This window comes from Nothobranchius furzeri, chromosome 7 (genome assembly GCF_043380555.1).
Source record: "Nothobranchius furzeri strain GRZ-AD chromosome 7, NfurGRZ-RIMD1, whole genome shotgun sequence".
Lineage (NCBI taxonomy): Eukaryota > Metazoa > Chordata > Actinopteri > Cyprinodontiformes > Nothobranchiidae > Nothobranchius > Nothobranchius furzeri.
In genome coordinates, this window is record NC_091747.1 from 68,955,728 (window position 1) to 68,973,811 (window position 18,084).

Here is an 18,084-nt window from a genome sequence, read left to right on the forward strand (position 1 = left end):
GGACTTCCTGAGAGTAATGGATTACAGTAATCCAGTCTTGATGTAATAAATGCATGAACTAGTGTCTCAGCATCACTCCTGGATAGTATGCTTTTAATCTTAGCAATATTCCGAAGGTGTCACGATCTGCCCCTGCCCTCCTGACTGTCTCTCTCCTGCCCTGATTAGTCCATATTGTTCTCACCTGTCCCTCGTTAACCTGCCCATGTTTTCCTAATTAGCCTTGTGTATTTATACAACCTGTTTTGCCAATTTCCAGTCTTTATTATTCATGTTTGAGTCTGAATAACTATTCATAGCTGAGGCTTCACTTACGCCTGCTCTAGTTTGCTTCCGATTAGTCTGAAAAATTAATGGAAACATAATTGAGATTTGAAAGTCTGTGACCTCATGCTAAAGCAGCTTCTTGTCTCTCATTAGGCTCTAGTCATTAAAGTGTTTTTTTTCCTTGTCATTTTAGCTTCCAATACATGAATTAGAAAATAATGTAACACTTTAGCTTGTACCTGACTCTGACAATGGTTTTACTGTTGAGTCTGATTGGTAAAGACGCATATTACAATCTCCAAACTTGTGCCAGCCATGCTATTTATATTACTGTCAGCAGGAGAGAATGAGACAGCAGCTCATCAGAGGTGAACAGAAGAGGGATTCACCACCTTTACCTGAAAAGCGCAGAGGGAATCTAACCACATGACTAAAGATGCTGGATGCGTCCTCCACCTCCTTCTCCTGCACTTCAAAAGGATGTCGGCGTCATCTAAGTTGCTGTGCCAGAAAACATGAGGAAGTACTACAAAGACAAGTGTTTGTCCACATCTACACAGGAGCTCTCACAAGCACACAATGCACAAAAACAACAGCACATGCACTGAATATCAACAGGAATGCCAAAAATATGTATGAACAAAGCAAGTGTGGCTGCTAAAGATGTGAAAATCAGAGTAAGGTGTAATTAGAACCCATATTTTGCAGAAGCTGCAAAACAAACAAACAGCAGGGTGTTCTGCTTGAGATTGGAGCATCAAGCTGAAAACAAAAATAAAAAAGTTTGCTTGTTTATGTACATTATAATCATGTGTTCGTTATCAGTTTTCAAGCAGAGTGAAAGCAGATTCTCAAAAATGTATTTCTCGAGTTGTGATTAGGGATGGGTACCTTTGACATTTGAATCGATCCGGTACTAATTCCCGGTACCTAGGAATCGATACCGGTACTTAACGGTACCAATTTTCGATACTTTTGAGTGTTTATTATTTTAATTCTTTTATAATTAAATATATATTTTTCTCAATATGTAACCATATTTGATAAATATCACGATAAATAACATACAACTGTTTGTATTTTAACATCGTCCTTGTAGTTTTATAAGCTGATAATTAAACTGAAGCAAACATCTTTACTGTGAACTAAATTTACTGTGTATCTTCATTCCTTTTGCCGTCTTTTTTCATTTGATTTTTCCTACTGGGAAGTTAGAATTTCCAAGGAGAAAGCAAACGCACCATTAGCTGATAACAATGGTAGCAATTAGGGATGGGTACCGAATTCGGTACTTTATAAGGTACCGACCGAATTCCACAGTACCGACCGAGCACCGATTCACGTCATTTCAAACGGTGCCTCGTTTCGGTACCCGTCCTTCATAACGAGAACTTGCCAAGACAGCTGCGCACGCGCAAGAGCGTTATGTCGTCGGTCGCTGCGAGCGAGTTGTAAACAGAGCAGCATGGTAGAAAGAACACACGCTAACGCTTGGGTCCACTTCACTAAATGTGATGGGTAACTGGGTGATGATGAAGCCAGCGACAACGATCTAAGTGAGACATCCTCATCTCAATCTGCTCCGGTAGGTAAATATAATTAGCTTGATATGTTAGCTTCCTCTTCGCTAATGGTGCGTTCGCTTTCTCCTCGGAACTCCGAATTCCCAACTAGAAGAACATGAACACGCTCTAAAGTTTGGCTTCACTTTACTAAATGCGACGGGTGATTGGGTGAAGATGAAACCAGCGACAACGATCTAAGTGTGAATGTGTGTGTGAATGGATGAATGATACACTGTAGTGTAAAGCACTTTGGAGTCCTTACTCTGAGAGGCGCTATACAAGTGCGGGTAGTTTATCATTTAAAAGTTCTAAATGCTCTAAATAGTGCAGAAATGCAAAAAATAAAACTAAAAACTTAACATTGTGTGTTGAGGTTCAACATTATTTTTTTATTGTAGCAGAGAGTTAATGATATGAGAGTAATGTTAGGTGTTACAGTTTTATTTTGAAGGGCAGTTCAGCGGGTGGAGAGGATTATTTCCGGTTCCAGTAATCAGCTGTTATGCTAAGGAAAGCCGCTGTGTTCTGAACTTTTTTGTAAGTAAATGGAGAAGTTGTAAGCTGTGGGTTAGTCGATAGTCGTGTAACATCCATAAAGGGTTCATTTTTACCTACGCCATCTACAGAAATCCATTTTCTTTGGGGATTTTATATTCCATCTTATACAACCCAGAGGACACTGCAGTGCTTATTGACATTCACGAAGACAAGGTTGTCAGCCTAGGTCTCCAAACAAAGCTTTCCTGATGAAACTGCAGGATTCCACACTCTGAATGAAAAGCGAACTTTTACAACTCATAAGTTAAATAATTATATGGTTGAATGAACCAGATGTTATATGAACAATAATAATAATGTTTGAATAATCTGTGCCTAATTCAGTGAAGATGAAGTGAATATTATTGCACACAATGAACCATTATGTGTTTTGATCAGTGTAACGTCCAGCAATGGTCAGTTTAGGCATTGTTTGACCATTCAACAACTGGTCAAAAACGAGACACGAGACTGCATGTAATCGCTTTAAACCAGCCTGCCTGAGGACTGAGGTACTCTTGTTTTGCCACTGCTCTCACTTGTTCTATCACCCAGGTATCACCCGCACCATCAATCTGATCAAGGGCAGATTTTGGTGGCCCACGCTCTCAAAGGAAACTCAGGACTTCGTTACAGCCTGCTCCATCTCTGCCAGGGCCAATTCATCTCATCGATCCCCTGCCGGTCTTCTCCGTCCTCTACCCATCCCACATCGACCATGGTCCCACATCAGTATGGATTTCATCACCGGTCTGCCTCCATCCAACACTTACAGAGTCATCCTCACAGTCGTCGACCACTTTTCAAAGATGGTCCACCTGGTACCCTTCAGAAAGCTCCCTACCGCCTCTCACATGGCTGACGTCCTGGCTCGTGAGGTCTTTCGCCTTCACGGCCTGCCCCAGGACATTGTGTCCGACAGAGGTCCACAGTTTGTTTCCAGATTCTGGAAATCGTTCTGCACCCAGTTGGGTATCCAGGTGAGTCTCTCCTCAGATTTCCACCCTCAGACTGATAGTCAGACTGAGAGGCACAACCAGGAGGTAGAGGCCAAACTTCATCTGCTGTGCCTGGAAGATGCCACGGCCTGGTCCCAGAATCTACCCTGGGTAGAACACGCCATGAACTCCCTGCCCACGGCCGCGACATGTGTCCCCCCCTTTTTTAAGGTTTATGGCTACCAACCCCCATTCTCCTCCCTCCAGGAACCTCTGGCCCGCACCCCCTCTGCCCAGACCGCCACCCTCAGATGTCGCCACGGCTGGTGGTCTGACGTCGCTTGCTTCACGCCTCGGAGGTCAACGCCCGCTCGCCCAACAGGCGGCATGTTCTGACTCCCACGTATGGGGTGGGCCAGAGGGTCTGGTTGTCCACAGCGGACGTTCCTCTCAGGAAGGACTGTCGGAAACTGGCCCCCGATTCAGCGGACCCTTCCCAATCTCCAAGGTCCTGAAACATGCTGTGGTTCGTCTCCACCTTCCCCGCATTCTTTGGATCCATCCTTCATTCCACATCTCAAAAATCAAACCTGTGGTTTAATCTGCGCTGTTGCTTGCCTCTGGGCTCCCTCCTCGTGCCTGAGGGCATGGTGTGGTCTATCCGACGGATCCTCCGCTCCGGTCTACTTAAAAAAATGAATTAACCAAAGATTGGCTCCGCTCCTGTCTTCGGAGGACCACAGATGTTACCTGAGCATAGTTCAGGTAAAGGTAGAGTCGAGGGCAGGCGTGGGTTGGAACTGGGATGATACGAAGCAGGTTCGAAGAGCAGGCAAGAGACTTGGTCGAGGGCAGACGTGGATCGGAACCAGGCTGAGACGAAGCAGAAACGAGGAGCAGGCGAGAAACGTGGTCGAAGACAGGCGTGCATCAGAACAAGGCAGGTTCAGGACGTGGTCGTGGTCAGGCGTAGGTCATGGAGGCAGGCAAAGTTCTTGGCGATGATCAGGCAGGATGAAAAGGCTCGAAGATCAACTGGCAGGCGCGTTCAATAATCTGGCAGAGTGCTGGTGGTTGACTGTGGAATATATAGCTGGTGAGGCAGGTGTGTGGCATGAGCTTGGTGAGGGGACCAGGTGTGATGCATGAAGGCTGATGAGGTGGAAGCAAGCATGCCCCTCGCGGGGATTCCCTCCACGTCGCACCTACGTCATGAACCGCGCCTATATACGGAAGTCGTCTCCCCAGCTCATCACTCAGTCATCGTTTCTTCGAATCCATGATCAGAGTTACCTATCTACTGATCCATCTCACGAACTCTCTGCTCACAGTAAGTGGTCTTACTTACTTCTGGAAAACCCAGCACTTCCGTGTCACTTCGTTGACGCTCGAACGCTCGGTCATTCCTACACTGTAAAAAGAAAACATTGGTCCAACTTAAACAATTGCTTCAATTGGTAACAAGCAATTTAATTAAGTTTATCCAACTTAAATTATTAGTACAATTTTAATAATTTAGAATGGATAAATTTAATTAAATTGCGTGTTACCAATTGAAGCAATTCAATTAGGTTGATTAAACTATTCTCTTTTTTCAGTGTAGATTAAATCGTGAGTCAGCATTTCACCGGCGCTCTCACTTCCGCGTCTGTGAAACCTTGCTCTCAACAAGCTCAGCTCCCGACCCCAGCCGATCAGTCTGACAGGATGACTGAGTGATGAGCTGGGGAGACGACTTCCGTATATAGGCGCGGTTCATGACGTAGGTGCAACGTGGAGGGAATCCCCGCGAGGGGCATGCTGGGAATTGTGGTCCATGGTGGAGGCCGTCTAGCTGGGAGAGACTGGTTTGGGGACTTGAGTTCTGACAGGATTTAATGAGAAACACGCATGGCAATGAAACAATGGACCGACACAAGACACAGAACAGAAGGGGCTTAAATACACGAGGGCAGGGAGCTAAGGTGATTGAAACGAGAGGCAGGTGGGAGCAATTAACGTGACACAAGGCTGAACCAAAACGGGGAGACACCAGGCATGAGGTGAGCGAAGTAGCAGAAGATCAGTAATAAAGGAATAACAACACCTCACACACTTTGAACCACTGATTTTTCCCCTTTATTTTCCATCACAAAACCTAAAGATCAATTTAAAAAATCCAGCTGAGAGTTTTGAAGTCTTTATTGAAAAATAATCTGGTGACCTGCCCTTTTCTTCTCAAAGTCGACTGCCTCACACTTGGGTTTCGTTATGAGAAATATCCATCACTGCAAAAGGGGACAAACAGAAGAAGAGCTATCCTTGGTGTCCATCATCCTTTTGTCCAAGCCCTGAGAGGAGGTTGGATTCTGACCTAAAGCTGTCACCTTTGATGCCACCTTCCCAGCATTGTGGAGCTGCATTTCCAGAACAGTAAGTTTTGTGTATCATCACGGTGGTGCTAATGTTGGGGCTTATGTTTGGAGTTTGCTCTTGTCTAAGTACTTTCCATTCCAGGTATTTGGTAGGAACCCTGTCATATAAAATATGGTTATCTAAAACCCAGCAGCTTTTCAGGTAAAGTTCTTCAAAGTCCTTCAAAATCAGCATTGATTTCATTTGTGTTCTTCCTTGTCATGTCCTGTCGTTATAGGCAGTCTCTGCAAAGCGCCACCTGCTCGGGGCGAAAGTCCCTGCAGGGGCAGAGACGTCTGTATTTAGGGGAGTACCCCGCACAGCTGAAGAGTAGAGGTTCCCGCTGGAGGCCACACTCCCGTCGCATCACGGAGAAGGCTGGGAGGACGTGGTTGATCTCAGAATCCACGACCTCACACTGCACCTCCAAACTGGAAGATAAAACATAGAAAAGGGGAATGAGAAAAGCTCGCACTTTAAAAGTACAACATGGAAGTACTTTTTCACGTTAGAAAGCAGAGATCTCATCAAATTAGAGCCGACTTTTAAAAAGAGGACTGGGGAGTTTGTATAATAAAGAAGTTTGTAAAACTTTAGGCAAAGTAAGAAAGGCAAAAGGAAAACAGACCTGAGCAGCAACAATGAGCAAAAGAACAGACAAAGAAATTAAGAGCGGAGCTATAAAATATGGTAAAATATTTTGAACACACAAAAAATCTGAAGCTATTGAATTTAGGAGGAGAGTTTTAGGAGAGAACACTCAAAACACCGACAGCTTTTCAGTCTCAGAGCATGAAAATACTTGAATTTTGTGCCTATTTTGAAAGAAAAGCTTTTTAGCAGAGACATTTGTTTATACCAGGAGCTAAACTATGGAGCAGGATAAGAGGCTTGGCGAGGTAAATCCTGGTTCTTTGTGTAATTTTTGGTATCACCAAACTGGTTCACTTCTTATCTGGGTCTGTTACTGCAGCAGCTGATGCTGGAAACCAGACCTGATCAGGTTCGTTTTCTGGATTAGAGGTCACTGAAGACAACACGCAGTTTCTAACGATCAAGATATCTGATTTTTATGAAACGTGGAGCATGATAACATTAGGGATTGGTTGTTTCAATCTGCAGATCATTAATTTATCAAAACTATTCAAACCAATTCATTTGAATTTGTGTAGAAGAGGGACAGTTATGTGTTAGGACAGGGGTGAGGAACCCTGGTCCACCGAGGGCCGGTTTCCAGCATATTTTAGTTTCAACCCTGCTTCAACACGCCTGATTTCAATCAGCAGGTGATTAACAGGCTTCTGCAGAGCCTGATGAGCTGCTGAACAGGTGAATCAACCGCTGAATCAGAAGTGTTGGAGCAAAGACGTGCAGGATACCGGCCCTTGAGGACCAGGGTTCCCCACTCCTGTGTTAGGAGAACTTCCTTCTAACTTCATTGTGATTGGTCTATCAATATTAACCGCTAGGAATGGGCGATGTGGCCTAAAATCTATATCGCAATAAAGTTTGAAGCACATGCCGTAACGATATAGCCTGACGAGTCAGCCTCTCTCCAATTCAACTGTCCTATTGAAATAACCCCGCCCCTTGAAAATTCTAACTGAGCAAATCAGCGCTGAGCAGCGACCGTCTCACACACCGCAACAGTGAGTTTCTCATAAACATGTCGACTGAAGCGGGGTTGGCTGCGGCTCTTTCCTCTGTTCTAAATGACTTAAAAAATGGTTTTAAAACCACAAGTAGAAGCGCTAAAACCTTTCTTCTTAAAAAAAAAAGATGCTCGCGCTATCGCCCGACGCCATTTTTGACTACAGCTTAAAAACGACAGCGTTGCATGCTATAGCCAGCATTTCCACCTTTTTCTGATTGGTTATTTTTGAGCTGGCTAGTCCTGCCCCTCATCTGCCACTCTGCCTGTGACTAGTTCTATGTGAAGACAGGGGACGAGACTGGCAGGCCAGGCTAATATCGATATAGATCGCAATATATTATTTTCTTTTGTTTATACAGGTAAAAAGCATCTCACATACCTAGGGATGGGTACCGAATTCTGTACTTTTTAAGGTACCGACCGAATTCCACAGTACCGACCGAGCACCGATTCACGTAAATTCAAACGGTGCCTCGTTTCGGTACCCATCCTTCATAACGAGAACTTGCCGAGACAGCTGTGCATGCGCAAGAGCGTTATGTCATCGCTCGCTGTGAACCAGTTGTAAACAGAGCAGCATGGTAGAAAGAACGAACGCTAAAGCTTGGGTCCACTTCACTAAATGTGATGGGTAACTGGGTGATGATGAAACCAGTGACAACGATCTAAGTGAGACATCCTCATCTTAATCTGCTCCGGTAGGTAAATAAAATGTTTAAGATAACGTTAGCTTGATATGTTAGCTTCCGTTTCGCTAATGGTGCGTTTGCTTTCTCCTCGGAACTCCGAATTCCCGACTAGAAGAACATGAACGCGCTCTAAAGTTTGGCTTCACTTTACTAAATGCGACGGGTGATTGGGTGAAGATGAAACCAGCGACAACGCTCTAAGTGTGAGGCATCATCATTTTAATCTGCTCCAGCAGCTAAATAAACTGTTTAAGATAACGTTAGCTTGATATGTTAGCTTCCATTGCCACCACTGTTATCAGCTAATGGTGCGTTTGCTTTCTCCTCGGAAATTCTAACTTCCCAGTAGGAAAAATCAAATGAAAAAAGACGGCAAAAGGAATGAAGATACACAGTAAATTTAGTTCACAGTAAAGATGTTTGCTTCAGTTTAATTATCAGCTTATAAAACTACAAGGACGATGTTAAAATACAAACAGTTGTATGTTATTTATCGTGATATTTATCAAATATTGTTATATAATGAGAAAAATATATATCTAATTATAAAAGAGAATTAAAATAATAAACACCCAAAAGTATCGAAAATTGGTACCGTTAAGTACCGGTATCGATTCGTAGGTACCGGGAATTAGTACCGGATCGATTCAAATGTCAAAGGTACCCATCCCTACTCGTAACAGATATATTGCAGAAGAAATAATTGAAAAAAAAAATATATATAGAATACTTTTCAGTATCAATTATTGGTCAAAATTACATAAAAATTTCTAAACATATTTAAATAAATACAAAATATCTGAAATTATTTTTAAGTTAAGGTTCTTTTTTCCAAAGAATACAAACAAAAAATATCACAGAATGAATAAAGATGAAGATATTTTAAATAAAATGCAAGTTCAATGTGATGAAAACACTAAATTCTAAATTATTTAAACTAAAGTGAAAAGTGTAAAAACACACAACATTTCTTTCTGCTTTCCTGATGAATTATTCATGTTTTTTTTTATTTTTTGCTCATAGAAGTTAAGTTTTACTTCAGGGGTGAATAACTGCAGGTAAAAAGATGCATTTTTATTTTTGGTCAAAATTATGACCATAAGGTTGGCCTATCCAATTTCTTTTATTTTTTTGTTGAACTGCACTCAGATCAGATGATCCGTGGCGGTCTGACGCACCGTGGTTTGCTCCAGCGGCACAGAGTGAGCGAGGAGCCGGTTTCAGACTAGATCTTTTTCATTTAATAGCACAAACAGCTGAAACTGGGCAGGTCTGTGAGGGAAAATTGATTAGAGGGATTTGGTGTTAACGAGCTGTTAATGCTGATACGACCAGGTTCGGGTAACTGACGTAACCCCATGCTCTCGACAAGCACGTCTCCATCCATACACTCTGCTCAGCAGCAGCTGCTGCGTTTTGTCCAAAGCCGATGCAGATTAAAAACATTCGTGCAAACCTGGCAAGAGTGTACTCCCAGCCATGTCGCTGTGTTGAAACTCTAAACTGTCGCACTCCTCGATGACATCATCAGCAAGCGCAACCGGTTAGCCGGTATTAAATCATTCTTTGTCACAGGCCAAAATCATACAGATCATATCTTATAGTGTTTATTAGGGTTGAGCTAGTACACCACTATCTGTATCTGTACTCGGAATGGGCGTGGCATAACCCGGAGGTGGGCGTGGTTTAACCGGAAGTGGGTGTGGTTTACATCAATATATTATTTTAAGTCTGAAATTGATATGGAATGATCAGAAGTTGATATGTGTATTGTTTATTTGAAAACTATTTACAGAGCAGCCTCAGAATTGAGATAAAATATTTTTGATCACAATAGTAAAGAAACTATTACAGAACAAGTTTTTCAATAAAATCAGAACATATATATATTTTTTATTTTAATTTGATTAAACTGATTTTTTTCTTAATGTTCTTGGCATTTTGCCACACACAAAGTTAAACAAAACAATGTTGATTAAGGTGTGTGTGTCTGAGAGAGATAGAGAGGGTGAGAGGGAGAGAGATGGAGTTAAAAAAATAAAAAACCCGACCGGAGCGGAGGTAGAGTTAATGCAGCACGTCAGCTCTGTCTTGTCAAATGCACCATGTACAGTAAGTTACGAAAAAAGTAACTTTAAATATTCAACTGAAAAAGAGGCGAGCTGAAGAAACGTGAGCAACAGTGAAGCAATCACAGCAAGATCCGTTACTGTCTGTGTGTGTGTGTGTGTGTGTGTGTGTGTGTGTGTGTGTGTGTGTGTGTGTGTGTGTGTGTGTGTGTGTGTGCTTGGATTAGCCGGACGGACTGCGCTCCCGGCCGGCTAGAGAGTTTTGTGTGTAGGGAGGGGCGGGCGCTCTATGTGACTGGCCAATCACAGAGCGTGAAGACAGTCAGTTACCCAATGAGGATTTTCCTTCAGCACGATTACAGATATTTCCGAGGTTTACTCGTCTCATGCTCGTATTCGTCCAAAATGCTTTATCCGTACTGGATACTCATCTGAAACGAGTACCCGGCTCATCCCTAGTGTTTATAGTGTGCATTACTAATAACCACCTGTTTAACAGGTGCAGGGTCGACGAAAGTTTATAACCAGATGAGATATGACCACGTTGTGTTAGGGTAAGTTGGGCGTGAATCACCAAACTCAGAGGTGACCGAGGTATTATGGAATTAACCTGGCTGCTCTCCAGGTTGCATTTGTCACAGTGGCTCAGTGTAGAAGAAGCAACCATGGTGTGGGACTGTTCAGCACATTTATGCCAGCCAGATTCAAATCAAGCTTGCACACAACAAATTAGTGTGCAGCTTCATGGCTTTGTGATTCTTGAGTTTGACCCACCCTCTCAGAGCCTCCTTGTTGTTAATGAAGCGGAAGTGAGCAGGTTCACAGACGAAGCCAGCTGAATGGCAGGCTTCCACGCAAGACTGGCCCTCCTGAGACACGAGCAGTCTGAGGGAGCTGAGAGGAGGCCAGGCAGCGGGGGCCATCATGTTGGGTGCCCAGCCAAGAGCTGTGGAGTTGGGAAGGGGTACAAACAGAGGTCCAAGCATCCTGCTGCCAGAAGCAGATCTGGGCAAGGAGAGGTTGGTTGGAATGAAGGGAGGCTCGGGCACACAGAAATCCTGGAAGAAGATGTGATAAAATTAGGTTGTACAGTAGAAACTTTCCCGACAGACGTGGAAAAATGTTTAATCCAGAAAACAGATAATTTACCACTCAATGACACTGGCCTTTGGATTTTAGACTTGATGTTTGGAAGACGTTTTCTAACAACACACCAACCATCCATCAGAGTTGTTACATGCATACAGAACACTTGTGCAACTCTGTCAGTGAGACAGGAAGTGCAAGAAATGTGAGATGATGTTACAATGTGACCTGATAGTGAATAAAAAACAGGATTTTTACAAAAAGTACAGATGCAATTAAATCTTTTAGGGAGTCATTTACTAGAAACAAATTGCATAACAGTTGCTGTTAGTCAGTATTTACATCATGTGCTCTACCCGACTTATTGAAAAAGCGATGTTTGGTCTGGTTTAGACTCAAAAAGTTATTTTTTCTCCCATCATTTCTCATGCATCAAAACACCAGCAGTCACAGCAGCGTTAGACACTGGCAGTAGTCAGTCAATAATGTGCCGGCAGATATTCGTAGCACGTACTTTAGTTATGTGCAAAATGTTGTTAATGTGGGATAAATGCAGTTTTATTTGTCTTAATTCTTCAGACTGATGCAACAGCAGGTTTTAAACATAAACCAGGTCCTCCAGTAAACCTAGTAAAAGTGCCTTTTGCAAATGGTCAAAAATGTAAAAACGGCAGGGAGATCTGTGGAAATGTGTTTTTCTGCAGGAAACCCGGCAGCAGAGGCTCAGATCGGATGTTTCACTGCTTTATTGATTTCAATTTGTTCCATCCCATGTGAATATGACTGAGATCTAAAAATGCACGAGAAAACGTTCCTTTTTTGTACTTGAACAAGGATTTGAAAAAAGGAAAAAAATCTAGAATGGGCTGTTTTCACTCCTTAAACAAGCTAATCTGCACAGGGACTGAGCTGAAGCTAACGCTGTGTCCATACCAGGTCTTATTCTGGAGACTTCTGCTGTCTGATTGTTAAAAACACAGGAAGGAATTATCTCTTATTACCATAATTATCATCATCCCACACTTTCGTTGCTCAGCCCTCCTCATTAGTGTCAGAGGACTGTCTGCTTCAAAGCCAGAGAGCGGCTCAGTTAGAGCTAACATGCAAGGAGCACAGCAACCAGATTTCATTTCGTTGACAAATAATTTACGTAAATTTTTTGGTAATTGTTGCAATGGAAACGAAACAAAAACTTGCATATGTACTTCAGTAAAAAAAACTAATTAGGATGAACATTGATCGACATTTTCCAAACCAAACTGAGCAGACGGAGCTCATCTGGTTGTTGAATCGTTTTCGTGGCGCTGCTACGGTTGAAGTTATTGGCGTTCGAGGTTCTAGCAAGAAAACACATTCAGGCAGCCCACCTTGGTAACCCAGTGCAGGTAAAACCTTAATAAATACACCTGAAGACATTCCTTACCTGTAGTTTACATTATTAGAGTTAGGGCTGCAACTAACGATTATTTTCATTATCGATTAATCTGTCGATTATTTTTTCGATTAATCGATTAATCGGTTTGTTATTGTTTAGCTATTTAACCTATACAAGTGATGAATACATTTCAGTTAAGAAAAAGAAAAACATAGGAGAATTGTGCAGTTGACTGCAATCGATTTTATTGCACATGAGCACAGTCATTTAGAGTAACAGCTTTTAATGCTTTGATGGTATGATGTCATTTCCTGTCATGTTTGCAAATATTACTGCATATAAAACAGATTTGTTTACTTTATTATTATTGAGAGGCACAATTTCAAACTGTCAGTGTTTAAATAGGCCTTTTCCAATACTTATGTTGTTATTAAAACAATTATGAACATAGAGTTTTATTGATTTAAAGTGCAAAATGTTATTTATTTCATATTGCTCTACAATTTCAAGAAGGTGCCGTTAACATTTTCTTTATAGAAGTTGAAAATTATTGTGTCAGAAGAAAAAAATCACACACACACACACACACACACACACACACACACACACACACACACACACACACACACATATATATATATATATATATATATATATATATATGATAATTATTTTTAATATATATTTCATATATTTTGGTCAACTAAAATAAAACTAAAATCAAAACAAATTGGACAACTTAATCGTGACTAAAATGAAGACTGACCGCAACACGTGCACGAAAACTGCAACACACAATACCTTAGGTGATGAATAATGATTAAATTAGACAGAACAGCTTCAGAAAAAACTAAATGTGTGAGGTAAATGAGAGGTGTGTGTGGGACATCTGCAGGACCCACCTGGTTCTGTATGTAGGCGTGCACTCGCTCCAGCATCCCTTCACACGTGTACTCATAAGGCAGGTAAGGCTCCACCTGGAAATCACAGTCATTGTCATTATTGTGACACTTTTCTTATATTTAAGCGTATTTTATTCTAGGCTTCTGCTCAATGTTCATGTTAATTATAATAAATTACTCCTTCTCCTGGTTAATTCTAGCAGATGAAGGTTTTCATTGCAGGCTTTTGTGAAGCCTAATCAGTGTGTCAGAGCTTGGTTATTCATTAGGCTTTATTTGCATACCAATAGATCATCTCCTCCTGTGATGCGCAGCTTTATAACTAAAGAACACGTTTGATTGCCCTAATTAGCCACATGCTTGAAAGGCTGTACATCTTTTTTGTTCTGCACTAAAAACACTTATTCAGTGCACAGTGACACAATCAGAGCTGTATGAATGGTGCACGCTGTACATGTATGGCTGATAAAATGTAAATATAATCACTGCAGTATAAGGCTTCTCTTAATGTCCACAATTTACTTTTGTTAATTCTGATGTCGCTTGTGCAGGCATAAAGTCTCAGCAGCTTTTCACACATAGTTTTAACATTTTAAAATCTCTTTAGCTATGTTGTGTATTTGTTTCTTTTTTATGTATTTTTATGTTTTTTGATTGAATGTACGGATTAGTTGTTAGTTTTTGTTCTTCTTTGCTCATGTTTTTAAATGTGATGGCTGCTGTGACACCCTAATGTCCCCCTGCAGGACATTAAATGAAATTTCTATTGTATTGCATTGTATCATATTGTATCGTATTGTATCGTATTGTATTGTATTGTATTGTATTGTATTGCATTGTATCGTATTGTATTGTATTGTATTGTATTGTATTGCATTGTATCGTATTGTATCGTATTGTATTGTATTGTATTGTATTGCATTGTATCGTATTGTATCGTATTGTATTGTATTGTATTGTATCGTATTGTATCGTATTGTATCGTATTGTATTGTATTGTATTGTATCGTATTGTATCGTATTGTATTGTATTGTATTGTGGGCTGCGCAGTGACGCAGTGGTTAGAGCTGTTGCCTTGCAGCGAGAAGGTCCTGGGTTTGATTCCGGCCTGGGATCTTTCTGCATGGAGTTTGCATGTTCTCGCTGTGCATGCGTGGGTTCTCCGGCTTCCTCCCACAGTCCTAAAAAATGACTGTTAGGTTGATTGGTCTGCCTAAATTGTCCTTAGGTGTGTGTGTGTGTACATGGTTGTTTGTCTTGTGTGTCTCTGTGTTGCCCTGCGATGGACTGGCTCTCTGTCCAGGGTGTACCCCGCCTAATTGCCCGTTGACTGCTGGAGATAGGCACCAGCCCCCCCCCGACCGCGACCCTGCTTGGACAAAGCGGGTTCAGAAGATATATGTATTGTATTGTATTGTATCGTATAGTAATGTATTGTATCGTATCGTATCGTAAAGTATTGTATCGTATAGAATAGTATTGTATTGTATAGTATAGTATTGTATTGTATCGTATCGTAAAGTATTGTATCGTATAGAATAGTATTGTATTGTATAGTATAGTATTGTATTGTATCGTAAAGTATTGTATCGTATAGAATAGTATTGTATTGTATCGTATTGTATAGTACAGTATTGTATTGTATTGTATCGTATAGTAATGTATTGTATTGTATCGTATAGTATTGTATTGTATTGTATCGTATCGTATCTTAAAGTATTGTATCGTATAGAATAGTATTGTATTGTATAGTATAGTATTGTATTGTATTGTATCGTATGGTATTGTATGGTATTGTGTGGTATTGTATTTTATTGTATCGTATCGTATAGTATAGTATTGTACTGTATTGTATCGTATTGTATAGTATAGTATAGTATTGTATCGTATAGTACTGTATTGTATTGTATCGTATAGTAATGTATTGTATTGTATTATATCGTATAGTATATTATTGTATTGTATGTATTGTATTGTATAGTATTGTATTGTATCGTATAGTATTGTATTGTATTGTATTATATCGTATAGTATATTACTGTATTGTATGTATTGTATCGTATAGTATTGTATTGTATTGTATGGTATTGCATTGTATTGTATTGTATAGTATTGTATCGTGTTGTATTGTACAGTAATGTATTGTATCGTATAGTATAGTATAGTATGGTATTATATTGTATCGTATTGTAGAAAATAAAATAAAATAATAAAATAAAATAAAATGTGGTTCAGAAAAATTGGTGGCACTTAAGAAAGTGTTTTTGAACTAGTTAGCACATTTGGGAGTGAACAGAAATCCACTTTGGCCTTAACCCCACTGTGACTAGCCGTTAGCTTGTCAATCTCATCTGCACTAGATCATTTTTCTCAACACTGAGGTTCTTTTTAAAGAGCTATCTACAGCCGGTAAGATAATAGATATTGCTCACCTCTCCACAGAAACACACCTCAAAATGTAGGTGGAAGGGACAGAAGAGAGAAAACATGTCATTTATGGTCACGAAAAAAAGGAATGAAGGAAAAACTGAAGCAATAAAGATAAAAGAATGTTAGGAAAGAAAGATGGACAAATGGCTGGAAGAAAAAATGAAAGAAGAAAGGGAGGACAGAAGAAGGAAGAAAGGATGCGGTGCAGAAAAGTGAATCAAGAAAAGAAAAAGAAAGGAAACAAAAGGAAAAGGAAAGAAAAAAGGGAAATCAAGAAAAGTAAAAAGTGTAAATAAATAAAATAAAGGAACTAAGTCAAGAAAGAAAGAAAATTAAAAAGGAAGTGGAAAAAAAAACAAAAGAGAATACATCTAGTGGAATATGAGGATTTGTCAGCCAGAGATTGCTTTGTCCTGCATGACTGAACATGAACCTCTACATCACACAGTGTGTTGGTGTGTGTGTTGACATTAATGGCTGTGATGTGCAGGTAGGACTGTGTGTGTGTGTGTGTGTGTGTGTGTGTGTGTGTGTGTGTGTGTGTGTGTGTGTGTGTGGCTCCAGTGGAGTGTGAAGTGGTCCATCAACCTTTTCTCAGGGGAGACGAAAACAGAGACAGAGCCTTCAGTCGGAGCTGCTGGACTCCAGCTTAACTAACAACACAGACGAGATGAAGCAAGAACATCCACTTGTGAAGAAGAAGCCTGTGCTGCACATCACCCACAGTTTAGTCTCTGATTCGGTTCTGACCCTCAGACAGAACGTTTACAGACGGACGGACAGACAGTACCAAACGCAGTAAAGACAATCCCTTCAACTTTAAACTGATCGCATTTTATGATCTCAATTGAAGTTCTGTTCTCATCCCATTACCTCAAATCACCAGCTTCCTACTTTGGACACAGCAGTTTATTGTCTCACTCTTAGAGCCGGCTCGTTCACGACCGACACATCACTATTATTTTGATGTATAAAATGTTCATCTCCTGGTTTCCAGCGAGCCCATTGGTCTATTTTGGTGAGAGCTAAAAGCTTCTGTGAAGTCCCAAACTCAACCCTGTCCTGAACTTCCTTCCTTTTCATATCCTCACATCTCTTTTCTTTTCCCCAAGTTTCCTCCATCGGTTTGGTGCTTCCCAGAAAGATTTCCTTTACCCAGCTAACTCCTCAATTAACCTCTCTCCAGCTCTTGGCAGCTGCTGACATTCTCTGTTTCTCTCTCTATTAGCTCACATTTTCTGCATTTCTTGCACTTTAAAACATTTGCCTCCTACCTACAAACCTTGGAAGGTTGGAGAACTCCTTCGCAGCAAAGCTGCAGAACAGTTCCAGCTAAATAGGAAGCATTAATTAAGTTCAGAGCCCAAAGGTTGAGTATTGTATTATAGCTTTTCTGCTAGAAGAAAATGTGTGTTTTCACACTAAGTGGTGACTTCTGTAAACCCAACCCACAGTACCAGGATGTTGGGTTTTGGTGGTATAGTTCAGCTTGTGTTTGCTTAGATATTTATTTTCCTCATAACATATTGTCAGTCATCCTTCATTTATCTGAGTCTGGGTCAAAAGATCAGCTGTCAAAGTAGGGAAGTCCACACCATCCCCTCCCCAAGCAACCTCTCCTCTGGTAGATGTTCACAGGGTCATATTTCCCTCTAGCTTGTCCTGGGTTTACCCTGGGGCCTCCTGCTAGCAGGACATGCCTAAAACACCTCACCAGTAAGGTCAAAGGGCCTAAACCACCTCCGCTGGCTCTTCCTGATGAAGAAGAGCAGCGGGTCCCTCCCAGATGTCAGAGCTTAGAGCCGCGTCATTAAGTCTGGTCGCCCTGAAGCATGGACGTAATTTTGGGCGCTCTCTCAGACCACTCATCAGTCTCAATGGAGTTCTTACCACCTTATTATGATCCTTTGTCTAGACACTGGCGGCTAAACCCAGCTCTCCTTAGTGACCCTGAATTTGTAAAATATCTAGAAGATCAGTGGGAACTTTTTCTCTCTACAAATGACTTACCGGGGGTTAGTGCTTCTACTCTATGGGAGGCAGGTAAGGCATTTCTCAGGGGCTCCATTATATCTTTCACCTCAGCGAAAAAGAAGAGCAACTTAGCCAAACAATTAGTACTTGAACGCGATATTACTAACTTGGACAGGGAGTTTAAGAAATCCTCGTCTATTTCT

General features: G+C 41.1%; 1 protein-coding gene across 1 annotated transcript in view; it reads right to left on the reverse strand.

The window, feature by feature from the left end:
• Positions 1-5,470: 5,470 nt before the first annotated feature.
• LOC107382438 (alpha-1,6-mannosylglycoprotein 6-beta-N-acetylglucosaminyltransferase B) overlaps positions 5,471-18,084 on the reverse strand; it is a 247,027-nt gene continuing 234,413 nt past the window's right edge. Inside the window, exons 16-18 of the mRNA XM_054751824.2 lie at positions 13,477-13,551; positions 10,888-11,171; positions 5,471-6,132 (exon numbers count right to left, since the gene is read on the reverse strand). Of these exons, the coding sequence (XP_054607799.2) occupies positions 5,934-6,132; positions 10,888-11,171; positions 13,477-13,551 (558 nt within the window). The 3' untranslated portion in view covers positions 5,471-5,933. The remainder of the gene's footprint in view (positions 6,133-10,887; positions 11,172-13,476; positions 13,552-18,084) is intronic.